The sequence below is a fragment of the Diceros bicornis genome, chromosome 19 (assembly GCF_020826845.1).
Source record: "Diceros bicornis minor isolate mBicDic1 chromosome 19, mDicBic1.mat.cur, whole genome shotgun sequence".
In the NCBI taxonomy this organism is placed as follows: Eukaryota; Metazoa; Chordata; class Mammalia; order Perissodactyla; family Rhinocerotidae; genus Diceros; species Diceros bicornis.
In genome coordinates this window covers 2,713,862-2,733,203 of record NC_080758.1, presented here as the reverse complement: position 1 = coordinate 2,733,203, position 19,342 = coordinate 2,713,862, and the positions used below count along the sequence as shown (strand labels likewise).

At 54.4% G+C, this 19,342-nt stretch overlaps 1 protein-coding gene across 1 annotated transcript in view; it reads left to right on the top strand.

Annotated features, from left to right (window-relative positions):
* Window positions 1–1,441: 1,441 nt before the first annotated feature.
* The window catches only part of CDH4 (cadherin 4), a 634,999-nt gene continuing 617,098 nt past the window's right edge, over window positions 1,442–19,342 (top strand). Inside the window, exons 1-2 of the mRNA XM_058562376.1 lie at window positions 1,442–1,677; window positions 3,972–4,083. Coding sequence (XP_058418359.1) covers window positions 1,621–1,677; window positions 3,972–4,083 — 169 coding nt within the window. The 5' untranslated portion in view covers window positions 1,442–1,620. The remainder of the gene's footprint in view (window positions 1,678–3,971; window positions 4,084–19,342) is intronic.

Genomic DNA, 19,342 nt, shown 5'->3' with positions numbered 1-19,342 from the left:
GACGGAGTTTCCCCCCAGCATGGACTTTGGATGGACTTGTACGTGAAACCTTGCTGGCTACGCAGGACTTCTGTGCGAATCTGAACAGAACGACAACTTGGCACACTCAGCCAGGTAAATGGCTCACCTGTTCCTCTCCCACCAGGCTGGGAATGGATGCACGGCGCGAGGCGTGGCCGGCCGAAGGTGTGGCTTTCCGTTTGCTAGCCACACAGTGAGAAGCTACACATTGCCTCCTGCTCTTGGATACAGAGCTTACCCTGCCCCTCTTGACTTACCTAAAATCTGATTTCCTGAAGTCTAATGCATGCACTAACCAGCAGACTGGCCTGCCCAGGTGTGAGGGTTCTGGGGGGAGAAGGAGGGGCTGGTCTGCAGCCTTCCTGCTCTCCTGCCCAGGTTGACTCTGACCTGGAGCCAACAGCTTCACTCAGTCTTCCTCCCCCTCCTTTGCAGCATATTTCTTAAACCAGAACTAATGTATTCTGGACACAGAGCTCCTCCAAACCAAGACAAAGAAAACTTGAAATATCTGAGCAAATAAAACGACTTCTCTTTAAATCTCCAAGCCAAAAGGAAACATGCAGAAACATTTACTCACTTTCCAAGCTGCACGTATTTTTCACTTGATGATCCCTTAAAGAAGTGTCCCCCAGCTCAGAGATCATCCAGCGGAGCAAATGGAGCCCGCAGGCCAGCCTGCACTGACATTCCTGACAGCTCTTTTGTCGGGGAATTGCTCTCTTTTCCTGGGGCCTCTAATTTCTTTCTTGGCTTCTCAGGCCTAACAGTGTGTTCTGATGCACAAACAGGAATTAGTCCCATTCGGATCCTTAAGGGCGCTCAGGAGCCAGGGCCCAGACTTGGAGCTTTCCAATGCGCTGGAGGATCTGCACAGCCTGCGGGCTGGAACACAGCCTGTTCCTCTCTGCTCCTTTCTCTAACTCTTGAGGGGCCAAACTTGGACGCAAGGCATGAAGTGGGCCCGGGTCGAGGGAGGTAGTGGGAAGACACGGGAAACAAACGGCAGAACGGAGTGCCCACTCCCGCCCTGGGCCCAGGCAGGAATTCGGACTAAGGCAGCGGGGGCTCCGCATCCAGACGGGGTGCCCAGGGCTTGGGGGCGGGGACCCCGTGCCTTCTTCAGTCTCCACGGCCCCCTCCTTTTCCCGGTGGACGGAATGTCCGCCGCCCCTCGGCGGTCGCCAGCTGGGGACGCCCTGCCCGCGCCAGGCCGAGCGGGGCGGGGGGCGAGGCGGGGCGGACGCGCGGGGGCGCGGCGCCTTTAAGGCCCGCGTCAGGCCCGCCGAGCGCAGAGGCCGGGCGGCGGGGCGGGGCCTCGCGGGGCGGCCGCGGCTTCACCTGCAGTTCGGAGCGCGCGGAACAGAGGCGCGGGCGGCTGCGAGGCCGGGGACGCACCGGCCCGAGGGAGCGCGCCGCCGGCGCGACTTGGCCTCGCTCCCGGAGCCGGGCGGCGATCGCGGCGGCGCAGCCGGGCTGGAGGCGCCGGGCCCGCTCGAGCGGCGGCCGCGGCGATCGGAGCGGCGCGATCGCGCGGCGGCGATCCGGGCTGCGGGCGCCGGGCACCGGGCGGGCGCCGGGCGCGGCGCGGCGGGGAAGATGACCGCGGGCTCGGGCGTGCTGCTCCTGCTGCTCTCGCTCTCCGGCGCGCTCCGGGTAAGTTGCCGCCTCCCGCCCCGGCTGCTCGGAAGCCCCGGGCAGCGCGGGGCCGCCCCCGGAGCCGGCGGGGCGCGCACTCGTCCGGCGGGGCTCTCCCGGGCTTCCCCGGCCCGCGCCGGGCGCCCCTGCTACGCTCGCCGCTGCATCCAGCCGGCTCCCGCGCTCCGCGAAGCCGCCTGCGGTCGGCAGGAGCCAGGAGCCGCCGGGGCAGCGGAGAGCGGCGGTGCGGAGCGGGGTGGGAGCGTGGGTGGGGACCCCCGGAGCCAGGGAGCTCTGCCCGAAGCGGGACCCGCGGATCAGCCCTCGGCCGCCCCAGGTCCGCGGTCGCTGCCCGGAGCTCTGCTCGCCCGCGCCGGGGCAGGCTGCCCGCTGGCGGTGCCGGCGCGCCCTCCATCGCCCGGGAGCCGCGCGTCTCCGGAGTTGGCGAGCGAGCCCGGGCCGGAGCTGCGGACGAGGGGAGCCTGGCGGCAGCGGGCCGGACGTCAGGGTGCTGGGAGTACGGGGCTGGCAGCCCCTGCCCGGGGACTGGGGGCTTCCGGCGCGGCGCCGCCTCAGTCTTTTGGGCCGGCAGGGCCGGTCGCTGCGGGTGGGCGGCCGATGTGGACCGCGGAGCGTCCTCACCGCCGAGTCTCCGCGGCGCGGGCTGGATCCCGTGTCCGGCGGGGCCCTCGCTGCTCGGAACGGGGCCGGGGAGCCGGCGGCGGGCGGGGGCAGGGCGAGGGTGCCCCCGGGAGCGCCATCCGGGCGCCCGCCTTCTTCCTGCGGAACCCGGAGCGCCGTCCCCAGCCCTGCTCTGCGCTGCTGGGTGCGGAGCCCGCGGGGGCAGCGGGCGGGCTGCGCCGGGTGGCGCCCCTGGGGGCGGCGGAGGGGCCGCGGGAGTTGCAGGAACCCCCTCTCGTGGCGGATCGGCCTCGCTGCTCCTCCCGGGCTGCGCTGTTGTAACCTCGGAAATAAACAAGTGCCCGCCGCCAAGGCCCGCTCGGAGGCTGCAGGGCGTCGGGGTGCGCGCAACACAAGCCGGTGGCGGGTCGAAACTTTCCTGGGCGAGTTAGCCTTCCCCGGGCTTCGGTCCTATTTGGGGCTTCGTTCCCGAGGAACGGAGCCGCGGTTTGGAGCTTCTCCCGAGCAGTGACCCCGCGCCCCGCTCTCCTTCCTCTGGGTGCTTTTGGATGGGGGGCGCCCGCGAAATGCATGAGGCCAGAGTCCGGGAGCCGGGAGCTCGGGCTCGGGCGGCCCCGGAGCCGAGGGCGGGCGGCGGCAGCGCACGGGGCTGGAGGCGGCGGCCGGCGGCGGGAGGCGCGTTCCGCTCCGGCGGCCCCAGCGACTGCGCGACTGCGGGGTGCGGGCTGCGCCCCTGCCCCCTGCGCTCGCCGAGGAGCGGGACGCCGCTGCACTCCTTCTCCTGTCGCGGGGCTGGCTTCCCTAGACAGCATGTGCAAGTCTCTCCATGCCCCACCCGAGTGCAGACCGCGGCTGATCTGTGGCTGTGACACCCCGCAGCCTGGGAGGGGTCCCTTCACCCACCCCTAGCCTCCCGCGTGCTCCGAGTGCAGTGGGCTCTAGATCTCCCACTGGGCAGGAAAGCAGAGAGTGCTCCGAGGACAGGAGGACACATCCTTTCTGGTCAGTTAGGGGAGCTGTCTCGCCTGGTTGGACTGCAGGTGGGGGCTCCAAGGGTGGACAAGTGTCCAACGAAGTGGGAGGAGAGGAACCGGGGGCGGGGTGGACCCGCTCCCCCCTTTCTCACCCTGCCTCCTTGCAGCCTTCCTCAGAGACAGGCTCCCAGCCCTTGGAGCATCTCCTCTCTGGCTCTGCCCGTCCCCACCCCCTCCCTGGTGACCACAGGGAGGAGACATCCTGCCGGTCCCCCTCTCCCAACGCTGAGCATTGGGGCCCTGAGGGTGAAATGGCTCTACAGGAGCCACTAGCCCGGCCTCCCCTGGTCTCTGTGGCTTCCTTGGCTGACTCCTTCCTCTCCTTCCTCTCCCGCCTGCTGCCTTCTGGATGCCCCTCAGACATTCCCTCTGCCATGTGCCACCAAGGCCCTGACAAGCCACAGCCTTGCCTTGCACCGCCTTCCCCCTTGCAGCACACTCCCCTGTCCCCACACTAACACCACTTTAAGTCCGTGAAGGCCAGAGAAGCAGACACCATATTATCTCTAAGTGGAGGCTGTGGTTGGTGGCATTGCTGGGAGAGCCCGAGACCTTGTGGGCAGCAGGCCCCTGATAAACGTGAGTGGGATTAAATTTCTGTGGTCTTATGTTTGTTCTCTCTTCTTTCCTTCTCAGGCCCATAATGGGGATCTTACAGCCAGAGAGACCTGCAAGGCTGGATTCTCCGAAGAAGATTACACGGCATTAATCTCCCAAAATATTCTGGAGGGAGAGAAGCTACTCAAAGGTAGGGTGGGGTGGAGGGGTGGAATGCATTGTGTACCATGCTCTGGATTAGGGAAACGTTTCGATGAAAGAGGCAAGGCTGCGCTGTCTTTGAACCAGGCTCTTTGCAAAATGGTGGTTGTGAGGTCAATGAGGTGCAGACTGGTCAACCTAAAAGGCATTTTGCACCACAGGTGAATGATTCAGAGTCCCTGTCATTTCTGAGTGAGGTGAATCATTTCCTGGGCAACAAATTGGAATTCGGATGTAATGTCACCCAAATAATGAGCAGAGAGAGACTTTCTTACTAAGTATTTTTATGTATGAAATTCTGGATTCTTAAATTATCCCTGCTTTGAAATGCATGATAAGGCAGACAATGTTGTTGGAAATGCGGTAAATAAGCCCACAGACGTTCTGTTCACAAATGTGGCATTCATTTTCATTACTGCCCCACTGACAACACGAAAACACACATGCAGGAGGGAACGACCAATTAGCTTTATCGTAATTGCAGGATTATATCCACATTTGTGACGGGGAAGTCAGAGACAGCTTCAGAACCTAAATGACAGTAGATCATTCTGCACATCGATCTGTTTTCCCTTTCAAGACAAACTAATTAAACTTTATATTTGCATGGGAGGGGAAATAAATCAGTTCTTCCTTCCCTGAGGTTTCGAAGTCATACCACGAACACCTTGGCTATAGGCCTTCCCTCCTGGCATCACTTTCCCAGAAGTGGCAGCTTTTAGCCGATTTTGAAGTGATGGAGGGAGTGAACTTGAGATAAAGCATCAAAGCTGAATTTCAACATTCTTGGCTAAATAATCCTCAGACTGCTGACTTTCTCCCCAGTTTTGTGTTTCAGGGAATATGGAATTTTCCCTCAAGAACTGACAGCCGTTTCTTTGTGTGTGTGAACACAGAGTGAGGTGGCTTTTCAGATCCTCTCCCTTGGAGACGGAGCTTGTTGGCTTTCCTTGTTTGTTTCTAGTTATATGAATCAGGATTTTTATTTTGCACCGAATCCAACTTTTCTGACTTGTTTGTTGTTTGCTGAGTTGACTGCTAAAGCAGGGCTGTGGTACTATTGGCTCTTCCATGGATTACCAAAAAAATAAACCAAAACCAAGAAGTATGTGTATGTGTATGGTAAGAGCTTTCGAGAGGTCCTCTGTGAATTGCACTGTGTGCCATTTTAGAGTTAGAAAGGGCAGACCATCTTTCAGGATCTGCTGGTTTACTGAGAATCCTGTGTGTCTGCAGAGAAGACCCGGAAGGTTCCCTCACACTCAGTGCACTGTACTGCCTCGCGTTAACAGGAGCCACTTACTGTATTACAGCTGTTTCCTGTCCTGAACCTGGCATCCTGACGCCTCCCGGGTAGGAAGCTAAACTTGATAAGACCTTGGAGTATCAATTTTACTCAGGAATTTAAGAGAAAAATGCCTCTGTTTTAGTAACCACAAATGCCATCTACTACAGAGGAGAACGACAGATTCTCATACTTTTTGAGATAAGATGTGAGATTTCAAACAAGCGTCTCGTCTCTCTCCTGGTGGGCTGTGCTGGTCCAGGCTGAACTGGCCTATGTGGTGGGGAGGCCTCGATGGCTGGCAGGATGTCGGCTTGGCCCGTATGCCCAGGTGGTTTCCACCTAGTGGAGGATAAAGAGCTCACCATCCAAGGTGAACTTGGACCAGCTTACGGGATTTGCGGATGCGCGACTCATATTCTAACCACGTGCTCATATCTGAGATGAGACCCAGCCCCATCCTGGTTGAGGGGAGAATCTCAGTGTCTCCTAGGCATAGGGAACCCCCCCTCGCCCCCCGCATGGGCGAGAGTCCCATTGCTTCTTCCGCACCTGTGTGTGCCACCCTCTCACTGTTCTTGGGGACAAAGAGATACTTTATCTCTTAGAAATAAGTTTACATGTATGGAGACGAAAGCTAATGCTGACTTACACACAAGCCAAGGCAGATAAAAAATTTCTCCATTTAGGTAGAAGATTTTGCAAGTGCGAGACCACGGTGAAGATGCGTGCATCAAAAATAAATAAATAAAAGGCACAATATTCCTGTTATTCTGGTAGGAATCAAGTTAAATAGATAATGACTACTTCTAATTGAGTTATTCCAACAGAGAGAGCTTAACCTTAATTTGACAAGCGAAGCTTCGAAGAGTCACCGTTTTGCAAGAAGTCTGCCATAAGCCGTTAACGGCTGCTGTGTGGCTCCTTCTCCTTGCCTGAGTCAGCTTACCAGCGGCCCCCAACATCCAGATTCCAGAAGGAGCGATTTGTTACACAGTAATTAACTTGTTTATGATAAATGGATGGAAGAAATGTCGTGGCATTTTGTTTTATGTCTAAATGAAAAGCATTTGCATTCTAAAAATTTCATGCTAATTAGGCTTAAAATAGTTTTCCCCAATAGGGTAGAAAATACTATGGTATTGTGAACCTTCTGAACGGTGGAGCCACTGAGTACAGCGATGCGAGGCGTTCGTGGAGCTGATTTGTAGCATCCTAGATGCCCTCTGCGCCGTTTCCTGCCTGCGCTTCTTGTGGCGAGCGCTTGGATGTAACTGCAGCTACTCGTACGCTGTAGTTCTGTTTTCAGGATAATTCACTTATGGTAGTGATCTCAGGTGCATGGTAATATCTGAAATAGACGGTTATGCCGTTTTCCTCAGGCGAAAATGGAACCTTCTCTAAGCCTCGGTTTAGTTCGGGGCAGTTGCTAAGCTGGTGTCTTTTTCTCTGCTTCGTCAATAATTAACGGTCAGCCTGGCCCGAGGCTGCAGCTGATGCAGTGACCTGCATTCTCTCTCGTGGTGGGCAGAGTTCTGGAAAAACCCAGACCAGCTTCTCAGCGAAAACCTCGCAAGCTTGGGAGAGGGACAGGCGCATAGTGGGTCCTGGGACGCATGGGCCATCCCTCCCCTAGCTCCGGGAGACGAGGGCGACAGGTGAGTAGAAAGTGGTCTGGCGGACGCGGGAGGGAGTGGGGTCTGGACAGTACCTGAGGAGGTGGGTAAACTGTGAGTTCCGGTAATAGAGAAAGAGGAGCTTTGTTTCCGGTGACTTCCTCAGAGAAGCCTCCCCTCTGCCATCCCCCAGTGAGCGTCGGACCATCTTGTGCAGCCTTCACCACACTCTGCTCCTCACTGGAGAATTTATGTTATCTGGTCCGTCGTCTCTCTCACTGAAACTCTGAGGTTCATGAGGGCAGCGGTCCTGTCCCTCTGCTTTACCATTTAGGTTACTTCAGAGTGGTCTTGGCCAACAGGATAAAATCCAATTAAGAGAATCTTAAATAAATGGGGGTTAATTTTTCTCACATAACAGTGAAGAGATAGGTGGTCAGGGGCTAGAGTAGCACATCAGCGGCACATCACCTGCCTGATCTTCTTTATTCTCACTGTTCTACCTTCTTTAGCTTGTCAGTGTATTGCCTCATTTTTTCAAACTGGCTGCTGTGGCTCCAAGCATTGCATTTGAGTTCAGAGCAGCAAGAAGAAGGGAGTAGTAGGTCTCTCTGTATCTCTTCACTGTATCAGGAGAGCAAACCCTTTCTCAGAACCCTTGCAGAAGTCCTCATTGGCTGGAACTGGGTCACATGCCACTCCTGGCTGAAAGGGGTAGGAGGCTGGGAAGCAGAGAACTGCATTGCCGTGTTTGGCTGAGACCTATTCCAATCCGTCATTTGGTAGATGAGCAAATTGCTACTTGGAGCAGAATTGCAAGTCTGTTTTAGGAAGGAGGAAGGGAGGAACGGATGCCGAGGAGGCAGGCATCAGTGTCTGCCTGGGGCCGGCGAGGCGGGCAGTGTGTTGTTGAATGAATGACTCATTTGCGCAGCGAGGCTCACAGAGCGGCAGGGTGAGGGGAGACCAGACGCGGAGTCTGGAGTCTCGTCTAGGAATTTGCCACAGTGTGAGGGGCATGGCCCGAAGCACCATTGTGTTTCTTTGGAAGCAGGTAGAAAACAGCCTCTGTGCCGGCAGTGGGCCTGACCCAGGTGTGTAGACAGGTGGCTCTCGCCGGGGCGGAGGGTGTTGCCAGCTGCAGGGCAAGAAGCTGAGCGAGTCTCACTGCACGCCCCGTGCCCAGCGTCACGCCTGAGCCGAGATGTGGTGGGTGTGCAATCGGTAGTGTCACATGAGGTGATGCACGAGCCAGATGGCACTGGCATTGTGATGCTTCTGGGTCCCCAGGTTAACTCACAGGCGAGTGGCAGCTGCTGTGAATGTCGAAATAAATGGTGCTAATGGTACACAACCATGTACGCCTAGAGTCACCGGACACTGCAGGTTGCCTGTCCAGCACCCATCCTCTCCCTCTTCCTCACTAACAAAACCTCTTCCGTGCTGATCCATTTGGCTCACACTGAGCCCTGTTAAGATACTCACACCTCCAGTAGACTCTCTTACACCAAGGTGGCAATATGGCCCCTTTCTGGTCAGTGGGATCTAATTAGGTTATTCTATTAGATGAGGCTTCTGGGAAAGCTGTTTTTTCCCTGATAAAGAGGAACAGACTCAGCTAGCCATGCCTTCTGCCTCTTGCCCTTACCTCTTCCTTTTGCCCAGAATATGGATGTGATGTCTAGGGCTAAGCAGCCATCTTGTGACTATGAGGATGGTGGAGCAGGAACTGGGTCCCAGGTGGCATCCTTGAACAACTACAGACTCTGGACATGTTGTCATTGAAAAACAAGGTTAAAACACCACCATTGAGTTTCTTGTGGCATGCAGACAAATGCAGTCCCTGACTTGGGAAAAGCAGGAGTTGTGCATTCTAGCAAGTGCCCATCTTTCCCTCTGGAAGCTTGGAACACATTTCATCCTCTGCCCTGAGCCTGGGTTTCCAGCTCCCTCTACACATCCTTTGTCCCTTGGGCCTTGGCTTCCTCTGCTTTAGCAGCCCTCTGCTCCTGTGTGAGTTGGTGTCTGTGTCCATCCAGCACACTGGATGGCAGACAGCATGTCATGGGCACGCAGTAAATGTTTGTTGAGTAGATGAAAAAAAGTCACCACTGTAGACTCGCTCTGTGGCTGGGATAGGCACGAAGCATTCACTGTATTAAGCAGGGCTGTCTGTCTCATCCACTCATCAGAGAACCTGAAATCTCGCTGGATCTCTTAGCCTCCCTCTTCCAGGAAGCCAGGAGATTGTGCGTTGGGACGTTGTCTCTGTCCACAATATTGACTGCCTTCAGGGAACCTTGGTCCTGACAAAGATGTGGAAATGAGTGACGGGTAGGCAGGACCAGCCCCAGCGGGTGGCTCTGACAGCTTCAGCCAGGACGCGCTTGCTCTGAAGCCAGAGGAATTCGCCTGGGGTCCCTGAGAAGGAGCATCCGAAGCCGGTGGTGGAGAGCTCGGTGGAGACCAGGATGCCCCTCTGGCGGTCTTGGGGCCGGCCTTGCCTTTGCAGGGGCCAGTGTTGCTCTGGGTTTCTTAGCACCTTTCCCTGCTGTGACTTTGCCTGGTCGCAGAGTTAGAAGCTTAGAAAGGGAAGTGTGCGTACTTAGAAAGTGGCTGCTATCGGATAAGAGGTGAGATGGACACGGTGAGAGAGCATGAAAAGCAGGCTTTACTCGTCTGCAGGCCAGAGCTCACACAGATAGAGAGTCCTGAGAGCCACGTTTAAAAACAAAACAAGGCAAAGACCACTGCCCCTTGCACTCGGCTGTCACGTGCCCCGTGTGCCCATCACGTGCCTCGTGCACGGCTGCCTCCATCGCTCCCCTGGCAGCCCCCAGAGGGAGGTGCTAGCGCGTGGCCACTCCACGCTGGGTCCCCGAGGCGATGGATCAGGAGCCTCCCGGGCATCTTCTGGCCTCTGCCTCCTCCATAATCACCTGTCATTAAATAGAAATCCTCGCTGAAGAAGAAGGCTCTCACACACGGGTTAGACGTGAGGATGACGGACTCATCGACGCTGTGGCTTAAAGATTAAGTAAGATTTTTGCATTTGAGAAGTAAGTATTTTCAGGGAGTCTTAGGATGAGGGGACGTGAGACTCTGTGCAGCTGTAATGTTATAATAACGTTGAGTCTGGCAGACTATGTGCCAGCCTTCTGCATACAATGTCTCGTGTAATGCTCAAAAACGCCTTTCCAGGGAGGTAAAATTGTTCCCATTGTATAGATCAGAAACTGAGGCTCAGCGAGGTTGAGAGATGGGCCCAAATGCCTGCAATTCCCTCTCTCTTCCCTCTTTGTCCAGATCTGCACTTTCAGCTCATTCACGTCTCCCATATAATGTGAACAAAGACGGTCTTTAGAGCCCTGAAGTTACACGCAGACAGGAGGATACCCCAGATGTTCAGGGGCACCGTCATATAATTAGCAATTATCAAGCATTCAGACGTGCTAATTGTTTCTCATCTCGGACGTTTCAACAAACAAGAGGCCCAGTGCGTCCAGGAGTGCTTGATTGCAGCCACCGATGTATGAGGGCTCGTCTGAAGTGGGTCCCGATTCTGTGGACACCTTGGGTTTGCAGAACTGGTCCTGGGACTAGAGGAGCCAGATTCTGCCAGGCTCACGCAGTTTTCCATTCTAGTCATGTAGCAAACAGCCCAGAGCAGCCTTCTCACTCGGCTTTCAGACTCTGCCAGCGGCGGGGGAAACGGCAGAGAGAGATCCTGGCAAGGAGTCCGGCCGCTTCTGGAAATCTGGAGCACGTTTGATCGGGGCAAGATTAAGGCACAGAACCATCATCATGAACCACTCACACGGTGGCTCGGAGCTTTGGGGACATTAACGAGGCTGGTGATTATGGATCACGGGAAAAGCGGGTGACTCTGGTCTGAAGGGGGCCTCCGAGCTGCCCGGGCCGTGCTCTCCCATACCGTCTCTGGGGAGATGTGCCTGAGAGGTGGCCCTCCCTCTGCGGGTGGTCCTTTCTGCCTGGGTCTGGGGTCCTGGGTGTTTGCAGGGGCCTCTGATTCTCGGCTTCTAGTTCTCTCTCTCCCTTTTTCTTTGAAGCATGTGAAGTAGCTGCCAGAACTAATGACGAGCTGAGAGCAGTGAGCAAGCAAGCCCGTGTGTTTCCAGAGAACGTACCTGTTTTTCTGACTTTTTAAAGGCACAATTTTTACTCCAAGCGGATTCCACTGTAAAAAATACCGTAAGCTGAGTGGGTTTCTTTCCCTCGAGCGCGATCAAGTTCTCCCGCCTGTGTTCTTGTAAACCTCACGGCACTTGCTCCTTCTTTTAATCTTCATCTGCGGAGGGGCTGTGGTATGTTGCAAGCTGGGCTGGGAAAATTGTTTGCTGTTTGTCAAAAGGCTCAGAATTGTGGTGACTTTTTGCCCGGGCTCTCGGCTGCCCTCTCCTGGTGGCCTCCGGTACTGTCCAGGCTGGCTCCCTGCCGCCCCACCCCTTTCATAAACAAAAGAAAAGAAAACCAAACCCCAAAAGATGGCTAAGTTATCTTTGACCAGTGTGTGCTACCAAAGGCCATTTCTCCTCCAGCCTCCATCAGGAGGGTTTCTCCTCCAGCCTCCATGGGGGATGTTCTCCTCCAGCCTCCATCGGGGATGTTCTCCTCCAGCCTCCATCGGGGGTAAGCTGGTGTTTTTCGAGAACTCTCCGTATGCTAACGTGTCCTCTCATTTGATGCCTTCACGACCCCTGCGGGCCCAGGGCAGTTAGTGGCATGCCCCCATCACTTGGTTGTGTGTCGAGGTCTGTATGGTCCACGTGACATTCCGTCTTCCACACTGCCTTTTCCAGGGAGGAGTTTGCTTAGATTATGGATTGTATTCGTTTCTTAGTGTGGTACGAATAACCACAAAGTTATCGGCTTGAAAGAACACATTTATCCTCTTCCAGTTCTGGAGGTCAGAAGTCCCACACGGGTACCCCGAGCTAAAGTCCAGGTGTGGGCAGGGCTCGTCCTTCTGGGGGCTCTAGGGGAGAATTCCTTTCTTGCTTTTCCAGCTTCTTGAGGCCCCACTGCTTTCCTTGGCTTGTGGCCCCTTCCTCGTCTTCACAGTTATACCGTTGCTTCCCTCCGTGCCTTTCTTCCGCGGTCTCATCTCCTTCTCTGAGTCTCAATTCTGCCTCGCCTTTGACTCGTAAGGACCTGTGATGACACCGGGTGCTCCTGGATCATCCAGGATCTTCTCCCGTCTCGAGGTCCTCACCTTGATCACAGCTGCAGAGGCCCTTTGGCCACGTCAGGTGACATAGTCACAGGTTTGAGGTTCAGGACGTGGACGTCCTTGGGGCCTCTGCGTGCCTGTGTGCTGATGGAGCATGCCTCGTGGGCGTGCATGGCCATTTCTGGCTACCACCTGCTGAGGATTTGCTGTGTCCCGGGCAGTGTGCTGTGTTCTTCCCTCCGTTCCTGTGGCCCCTCAGTGGTTTGTGTTGGCATCCCCGCTTCACTGTGGAGGAGATGGAGGCCCAGAGCCATTGAGTAATCCAGTGCAAGTCACAGGTTAGGAAGGCCCCTCTGATTCGAGGCTGCAGCCCCCAGCTGCTCCCTGCGAGGCCCTCATCTGATCCCACCTCGTTCCAGGAGCTCCCACCTGCTGTATCCTGTGCCTGTAATTAGGACGCTGGTGGGCAGCTTCTTCGTGGGTGCTGAGACAGAGACTTCCCATTCTGGAGGCTCTGAAGGGCGGACTGTGGCTGCAGAGCCTGGAACAGCTGCCGATCCAGCTGCTTTCAACATCTCTGTGTTTGGCTTCACTGTGTTTTCTTGCCGACTGTGTGTGGGGATTTAGGAGGGATTAAGGTAAGCCGTCAGCAACAGATAAATATCCGCAGGGCGGGAGAGTGCCACCCCTGCCTTGCGATAGGAGGATGGTCCTTGTGGAGGATGGGAGCTCATCTACTCAGGCAGGAGCCTCCTGGACAAGTGGCAGGTGCTGAGAGAGGCAATCTAGGCCTGGAGTGGGTGCGTTTTCTATTCAGAATACAATTTGATTAGGTTCCGGCCCTGGGGTCAGGGGACCCTGTGTCTGTCCGGGAAGGATCTCGCTCTCTGTCTCTGAGCTAGACGGGGGAGGATGGCTCGCCCTCAGGTCTTCCTCAGGAGCATGCACCTGTGTGTGGGTCTGACTTGGAGAAATGTCCGATTTTCGTTCTGTGTTGGTTTTTCTGCGGGAATGTCAGTTTGAACACTAGCGATGTTGATCTGCCTGGAAAGCCAGGAGGGACCCTCAGTGGGCAGGCTTGAGAAGCAGGCAGTCCCGCGCTTCTGCTTCCAGCAGGGCCGAGCGCGGGATGCAGGCTGAGACGTGACGGGGTGGGGAGTGCACCTGGCCGGCAGCTGGGGACACTGGGGGAGGACATCAATTTGGGCCACACCCCCTTCTCTGGGCCTTGGTTTCCTCATCCGCAAAGCAAAGGGGCACGATGTCCACTTGTGGTCCAGGAACTCTCTGCCTGGGGGACGCTGTTAGACCCAGCAGGCCTCTGGGTCCCCCCCGGACCTACTGTAGTGAGTTGGACGGTGGCCCCTAAGGATACATCTACCGGGAACCTGTGACTGTGACCTTGTCTGCAGAAAGGGTCTTTGCAGGTATGTTTAAACTAAGGATCTCGAGATGAGATCATCCTGGATTATCTGGTCGGGCCCTAAATCCCATGACAAGTGTCCTTATAAGAGACAAAAAGGAGAGACACAGACACAGAGGAGAAGCCGTGTGGAGAGGGAGGCAGAGACGGGAGGGATGCGGCCACAAGCCCAGGAACACCTGGGGCTACCAGAAGCTGGAAGAGGCAGGAAGCCTCCTCCCCCAGAGCCTTCAGAGGGAGCACGGCCCTGCCCACACCTTGATTTCACACTTCTGGTCTCTAGACGGTCAAGAGAATAAATTTTTATTGTTTTAAGCCAGCAAGTTTGTGGTCATTTTTTAGAGCAGCCCCAGGAAACTCATACACCCAGTGATTCAGAAATCCTGGGGCTGTGGCCTGGGAATCTATTTGATCCGTCTCCCAGGGAAGCTGATGTTCCTTAAAGCCTGAGGGCCTCAGGTATAGGAGATTTTTAGCTCAGAATCCAAGGGTCAGCCTCTCTTGTGAGAACGGTGTCATCCGAGGGTGTCTGCCTAGTGGTCACCGGCATCTTGAAGTGCAACTCAGGTGGGCGGTTGGAACGATGCTGTGCATTTCCATCTCCCCAGGATGGCAAATGAGGCACCTCAGTGTAGTAATATAGTATTTTATATTATAAAGCGTGACACAGAACAATTTCATGGGAATTAAAATGTATATGAAACATTTGTTCTCCTCCCATTATCTTTCCCCGTCAAATGGAATCTTAACAAGGATTATAGCTCAGATGATATCGCATAGATACATTGTAAATATTTTGTTAATCTACAGATCTGCATCTGGGTGTGGATTGTTTAACGGCTGCTGGAGAGGGAGAGGCACGCTCCCTCTGCTGCTGAGATGTGGAGGCACGGGAAGGAGCAGGGTGCTCGCCGGCGGAGAAACGTTTATAGAACGTGCCTCTTCTCTCCCCAAAACTGCTTTACTGTGCAAATGCAAAAGGCATTATTTCTGGCTCCGTGTGTCTCGATTCTTATGTTTCCAGCAGCGCTGTTTCTGCTGGCTGGCTGCTTAGCTCCCCTGACAGCAGAGGGTAGCGTGCTTGCTCAGGAAAGCAGCTGCCGACCTTGGTTTCCAAGGTCTCCGTCCCTCTCGCTTCTCCGCAGCTGTGTTGCAGGAAGCCTCATGCATACTTGGGGACAGTCGCAAGCTGCCCTGCTGTCTGGGTCACGGTTGATGGGGAGCCCTGGGTACCCGGCAGGGAGTGAGCTGCTGTCGTGTGTCACAGCCCGGCCATCCTGGCTCTCTTTCTGGGTTGGGATGGGCAGCCCAACGGCCAGCGTCCGGGATGGGAATGGACCTCTTCCTTCCAGAGAATGACCACTGCAGCCGGACGCCAGGATGTCTCAAGCCCCGTCCACTGCTCCAGCCGGGCCCTCCGTCTGCATTTCCATTCCTCACTTGTGTCCCAGAGCAGCCAGAGCAGTGCGGGAAGGCCCTCTGGTTGGAACGCACCAGGTAAGCTGTTCCATGGCTTTGACCTGATGTTCCCTGCTGTGCACTCAGTGATGATTTGAGGGAGAAAGACACCTTATTTCCTTTCTTCCCTTTTTTTCCCAATGAGATATTTACAGAGGGCCCTGGCTGACTCATTGGCAGGGACACCCATGGGCGTTTGATTATTGAGCTCTGTAAATAGGATGAGCTGTGTCGTGCAGCAATCTTTGGCAGCACCAGACTCCCATGGGAGCCCTGTCCCTGTCCCGGCGCCCAGCCCCATCTGAGGACGGTGGTTCTGTTGTTCCAGTCTGTTGATCAAGTCCTTCTGTGTGCCAGACACTGCACTAGGCACCTCACCCATGCCAACTGGATTAATCCGCACAACCACACTATGAGGTGACACATTATTAACCCCATTTTATGAAGCAGGGATGCTTATGCACAAGGATTTGGGGCGACTCCTGCAGCTGGTACTGGGAGCCAGGGTGTAGCAGGACAGCTGCCTCCTGAGGCCAGCCCTCCACCCTGCTCTGTCCGTCACCTCAGACTCGGGTTCCTCCAGTGGAGACTGGGCACTCTGAGGGCCAGGGCCTGCTCAGCCTCTAGGGTTCCGGTCCCAATGCCCCACTCACCAGCTGTGTGACACTAGGCACATGTCGTGACCTGCATGATGTTCTGTGGCACCTTCCACAGGAGGAGATGACAGTTTTCATTGCACAGACCAGTCTTGAGGATACAGCAAGATGACACACTTGAAGTGCGTGCAGCGGTGCCTGGCACACAGAAGGCACGGCCTTCTGTTATTTATTCAGGCGAGTACAGCAGGCCCTACTGAGCCAAGTGGAGCCCAGCTCGCCAGAGCCCTCCTGTCCTTCTCTCCTTACCTGCCCTTTGGGGAAGAGAAGCTGACATCCAGGCCCCAGCAGGACATGGACTTTCAGAGAAAACGCCACATTCCTGGTGCATGACGGGACCCCCAGGGCCACAGGCACTCTTTTTTTCCACGTGGCCCTGGTTGTCCATAGGTGACCCCAGACTCCCCCTCCCAGGGCCTGGCCCCGGAGATGCGCTGAGCCGGCCGTGGAGGCCGTCATTGTTCCATTAGACGGCAGCTCGATTCGATAGGATTTTATGGTTTTGTTTGGAGACTTCGCTTCTTGGCCTTTACGTTCTTATGTGTGGCCAGAGACCTTTTGGCTAAAGGCATGTTTTTAAAATTGAATAAATAAATTATGGAACGGCTTATTTAAAGCTCCGTGGACTCGTGGGAGAGAGAGGCGGCACATGGACATAAGTTATTCGCTCCCATTATTTATTAATAGGGTTGGCATGATTGGGTTATGTGGTGTCCTATTTAGTGCTGGCGCCGTGATGAGCTGAGGGGCTTAGAAGGTGAGTCGTCCAGGGGTAGCCATTCTTGAAGTTCAGGACTGTTCAGAACTGGACACACTTTTCTTCAGTTATCTTGTTCTTTCCACCTTCCCTCAGATACAAAAAAGAGATTCTACCACTTGTCTTATCTAGTTCTTACATTTTAAGACAAAAACAGAATACCAGCGAAGGGCTGAAGGCGATAAAATTGCTATCAAAAGTGCGTTAAATTGTAGAACTTAGGTCTTCTTGAGAACCGAGAGGCTTCGAGATGACTTTTTTCCTTGAAGGAGCTGGACAACCTGAGGATTGATCCGCAGAGAAGTGTAAGATACACGTCCGTGTGGGGAAGAAAATAGAGTTACAAGCTTGAAAGGTTAATGGCTGATAAACGTCAATTTTCTACAATCCTGGCTAATAAAAGTAGCTTATAAGACCTAAAATGTCATGCTGCTGAAATTACAGGGGCCTTGAAATCCACTTTGAAGTCTCAGATCCTTTGAAAATGGTGGTGGTGGGGGCTGTGGTGTGAGCCTTAAGTCTTTTTCCTTCCTGGTTGAGTGACGGCACCTCTGCGAGGAGGTAGGAGCGTCTCCAAGTGGTGAGAATGTTTCTCTGGGTGTTTTCGGTTTAAACATTTGACCAATGCTCTGGGGTCATTGTCCTAGAAACGGCAGGTGTGTCTTTATGACAGTAGATCTGTCCCCCTGGATAAACCTGACCTCTATGTGTGGGTCCGTCATATGGCCCTACTGGGGGGAGTTGCACTTTAAATACCATAACCATAGATTCTCTAAAAAATCTCTGATTTTTAAATACGATGGCAGTGATAAACTTGCTGCAGCCCCTGAAATTAGAATGGGATTGTCTCCACTTTTTAGATTGGCATTCCAGCACACAGCAGTTCTGGAGCTTTCTAGAGTTTCACAGGGATAGGCTGGGGGATTGGAGAATAAGAACCTCCACCACCTCTCTCCCAGCCTTCCTTGCTTTACTGGGGGTGCAAGTTCAAGTGGGCAGAGCAGAGGCCTACGCCGTTAGAGAAGACTTGTAGCATCTCGCTTGAAAAATAATCGCTCGTGGTGTGTTAGCTTCCCAGTGCCCTTGGGTCCGGCATCTTCCGCTGTGTTAAACTGATCCCATTGACAATGGCACCCCTTCTTCCCAATGTCCAACCTCACGTCCAGCCTTCCTGAATCAGCACAGCAGCGCGGCCGGTGGCCTGCCTTTCTCAGTTCTTTGTGAGCAGGACTGAATCCCCTGTGGGCCGGCGTGGAGCCACAGGCCTCGGCTCCAGCATCTTATCACATGAGGCTCCCACCTGGAGGTTCCCGTGTCTGCGTGTACATTCTGAAAATCCTCCACGATCACCTGCCGTTGTGTCAGTGGTTCCCGCCTGTCATCCTCATACGGTAGGTGAGGCCACCTGAGCTTAAAATGGGAATGTGATTTTTCAGCACCATCAGCCTGGAGGTGATACCTTCTCCCCGGAACACTAAACGAGATGGTTCTGTCATGATGTGAGAGAATCTTGGTTTTGCCTTTTCCCAGTTGAACAGTAGAAGTGAAGAGTAGCTGTGGTTTCCCCTCAACATGCCGAGGTTTGGTTTTGGGGGCAGGTTGGGGCTCTGGGGCTGAGCCACTGGGGTTTGCATGTGCTGTGTTTGCATCAGGCAGCTGCCTGGGGGAGGGGGCGGAGGGGGCAGGGCAGATGGAGAGGGGCCAGAAAGGCCGGGGAACTCGGGAGCAGGACTCTGCTCTTGTTCTTGGTTGCTTCTTTCTTTCACTTAAAATTGTGCCAGTAATGGCTTTTCCTCCCTTTACAAAAGAAGCACCAAGAAGAGAATCCTTTTCAAGCCAGGCCTCCGTCCTCTTGGCAGCCCTGGCCTGGCGCTCAGGGTTGTCGGAGACATGCCCCATTGTTGGGTTCTAAAAGGAGGATTCTGGAAGGATATCATTCTGTGACATGCAAATGAAAAGTCCCCCAGTGGCTCTCTAAGGTTACAGCTTCAAGGAGGCGCTAATTAATCACTTCCTCCAGCCCCAGGGGAGCAGAGGGGCTGCTCCCAAGATAAGAAGGCTGCAGTCCCCCCTCCCTCTATCTGCTTCTCTCCGTAGGCAGAAAATCATTGTTTTTTCACTTTGAAAAGAGGTTATTTGATCAGGAAGACATATCCCCTCCATGCTGTTATCTAGGAATTGTCTTATTGCATTTCTCCTTTATCAGTTTTGAAATAATATGATTTCCTTCCTGCTTAAATGCCACTCGGGTTAAAACTTTTGTTGTTGGAAAATGGCATCTCCAATGAGCGCATTGTTTAGTGCAGAGGTTTCTGGTCACTCTTAAGCGTGGTAAATGCTGATGGTGAGACCGTGTGCAACTCCGCACACTTGTCTATGCTTTTCGGACGGAGTCCTGAGTTCTGAGTGTCAACCAGGAGCGGTGGAGGCAGACGCTTATCTATTTATTTCCTAACATATTGCGCTGTTAATCTCAACTCACTGTCTCCCAATGGACCTGCTCTTCTGAGAGTGTAGCCTCTCTTCAGGAAGTTATTTGATTTTTGATGTAAGGAAAAGGATTAACGCGGGTGGATTCTGATAAGGCTGGCCATCTAGCGCGACACAGACACGCTTGTCCTGCCCGTATCACTGACATTCGGTTAGTTATGCAGGAGCGCTGCAGAGAGGCGATACGGGACGTGCAGAGATAATGGTAGTTTTGCTGTTTAAAAAATAAGTCTAGTGCTTTACAATGTTAAAATGATAACCTGTTTAGAGAAACTCGCAGTGCTTGTCTTTGGCACAGGAAAATCTCTTCTAGAGGCTTGACTTGGATCCTATTAATCTATTTTTATTTTCCTGGGCATAAATTAAAGTCTT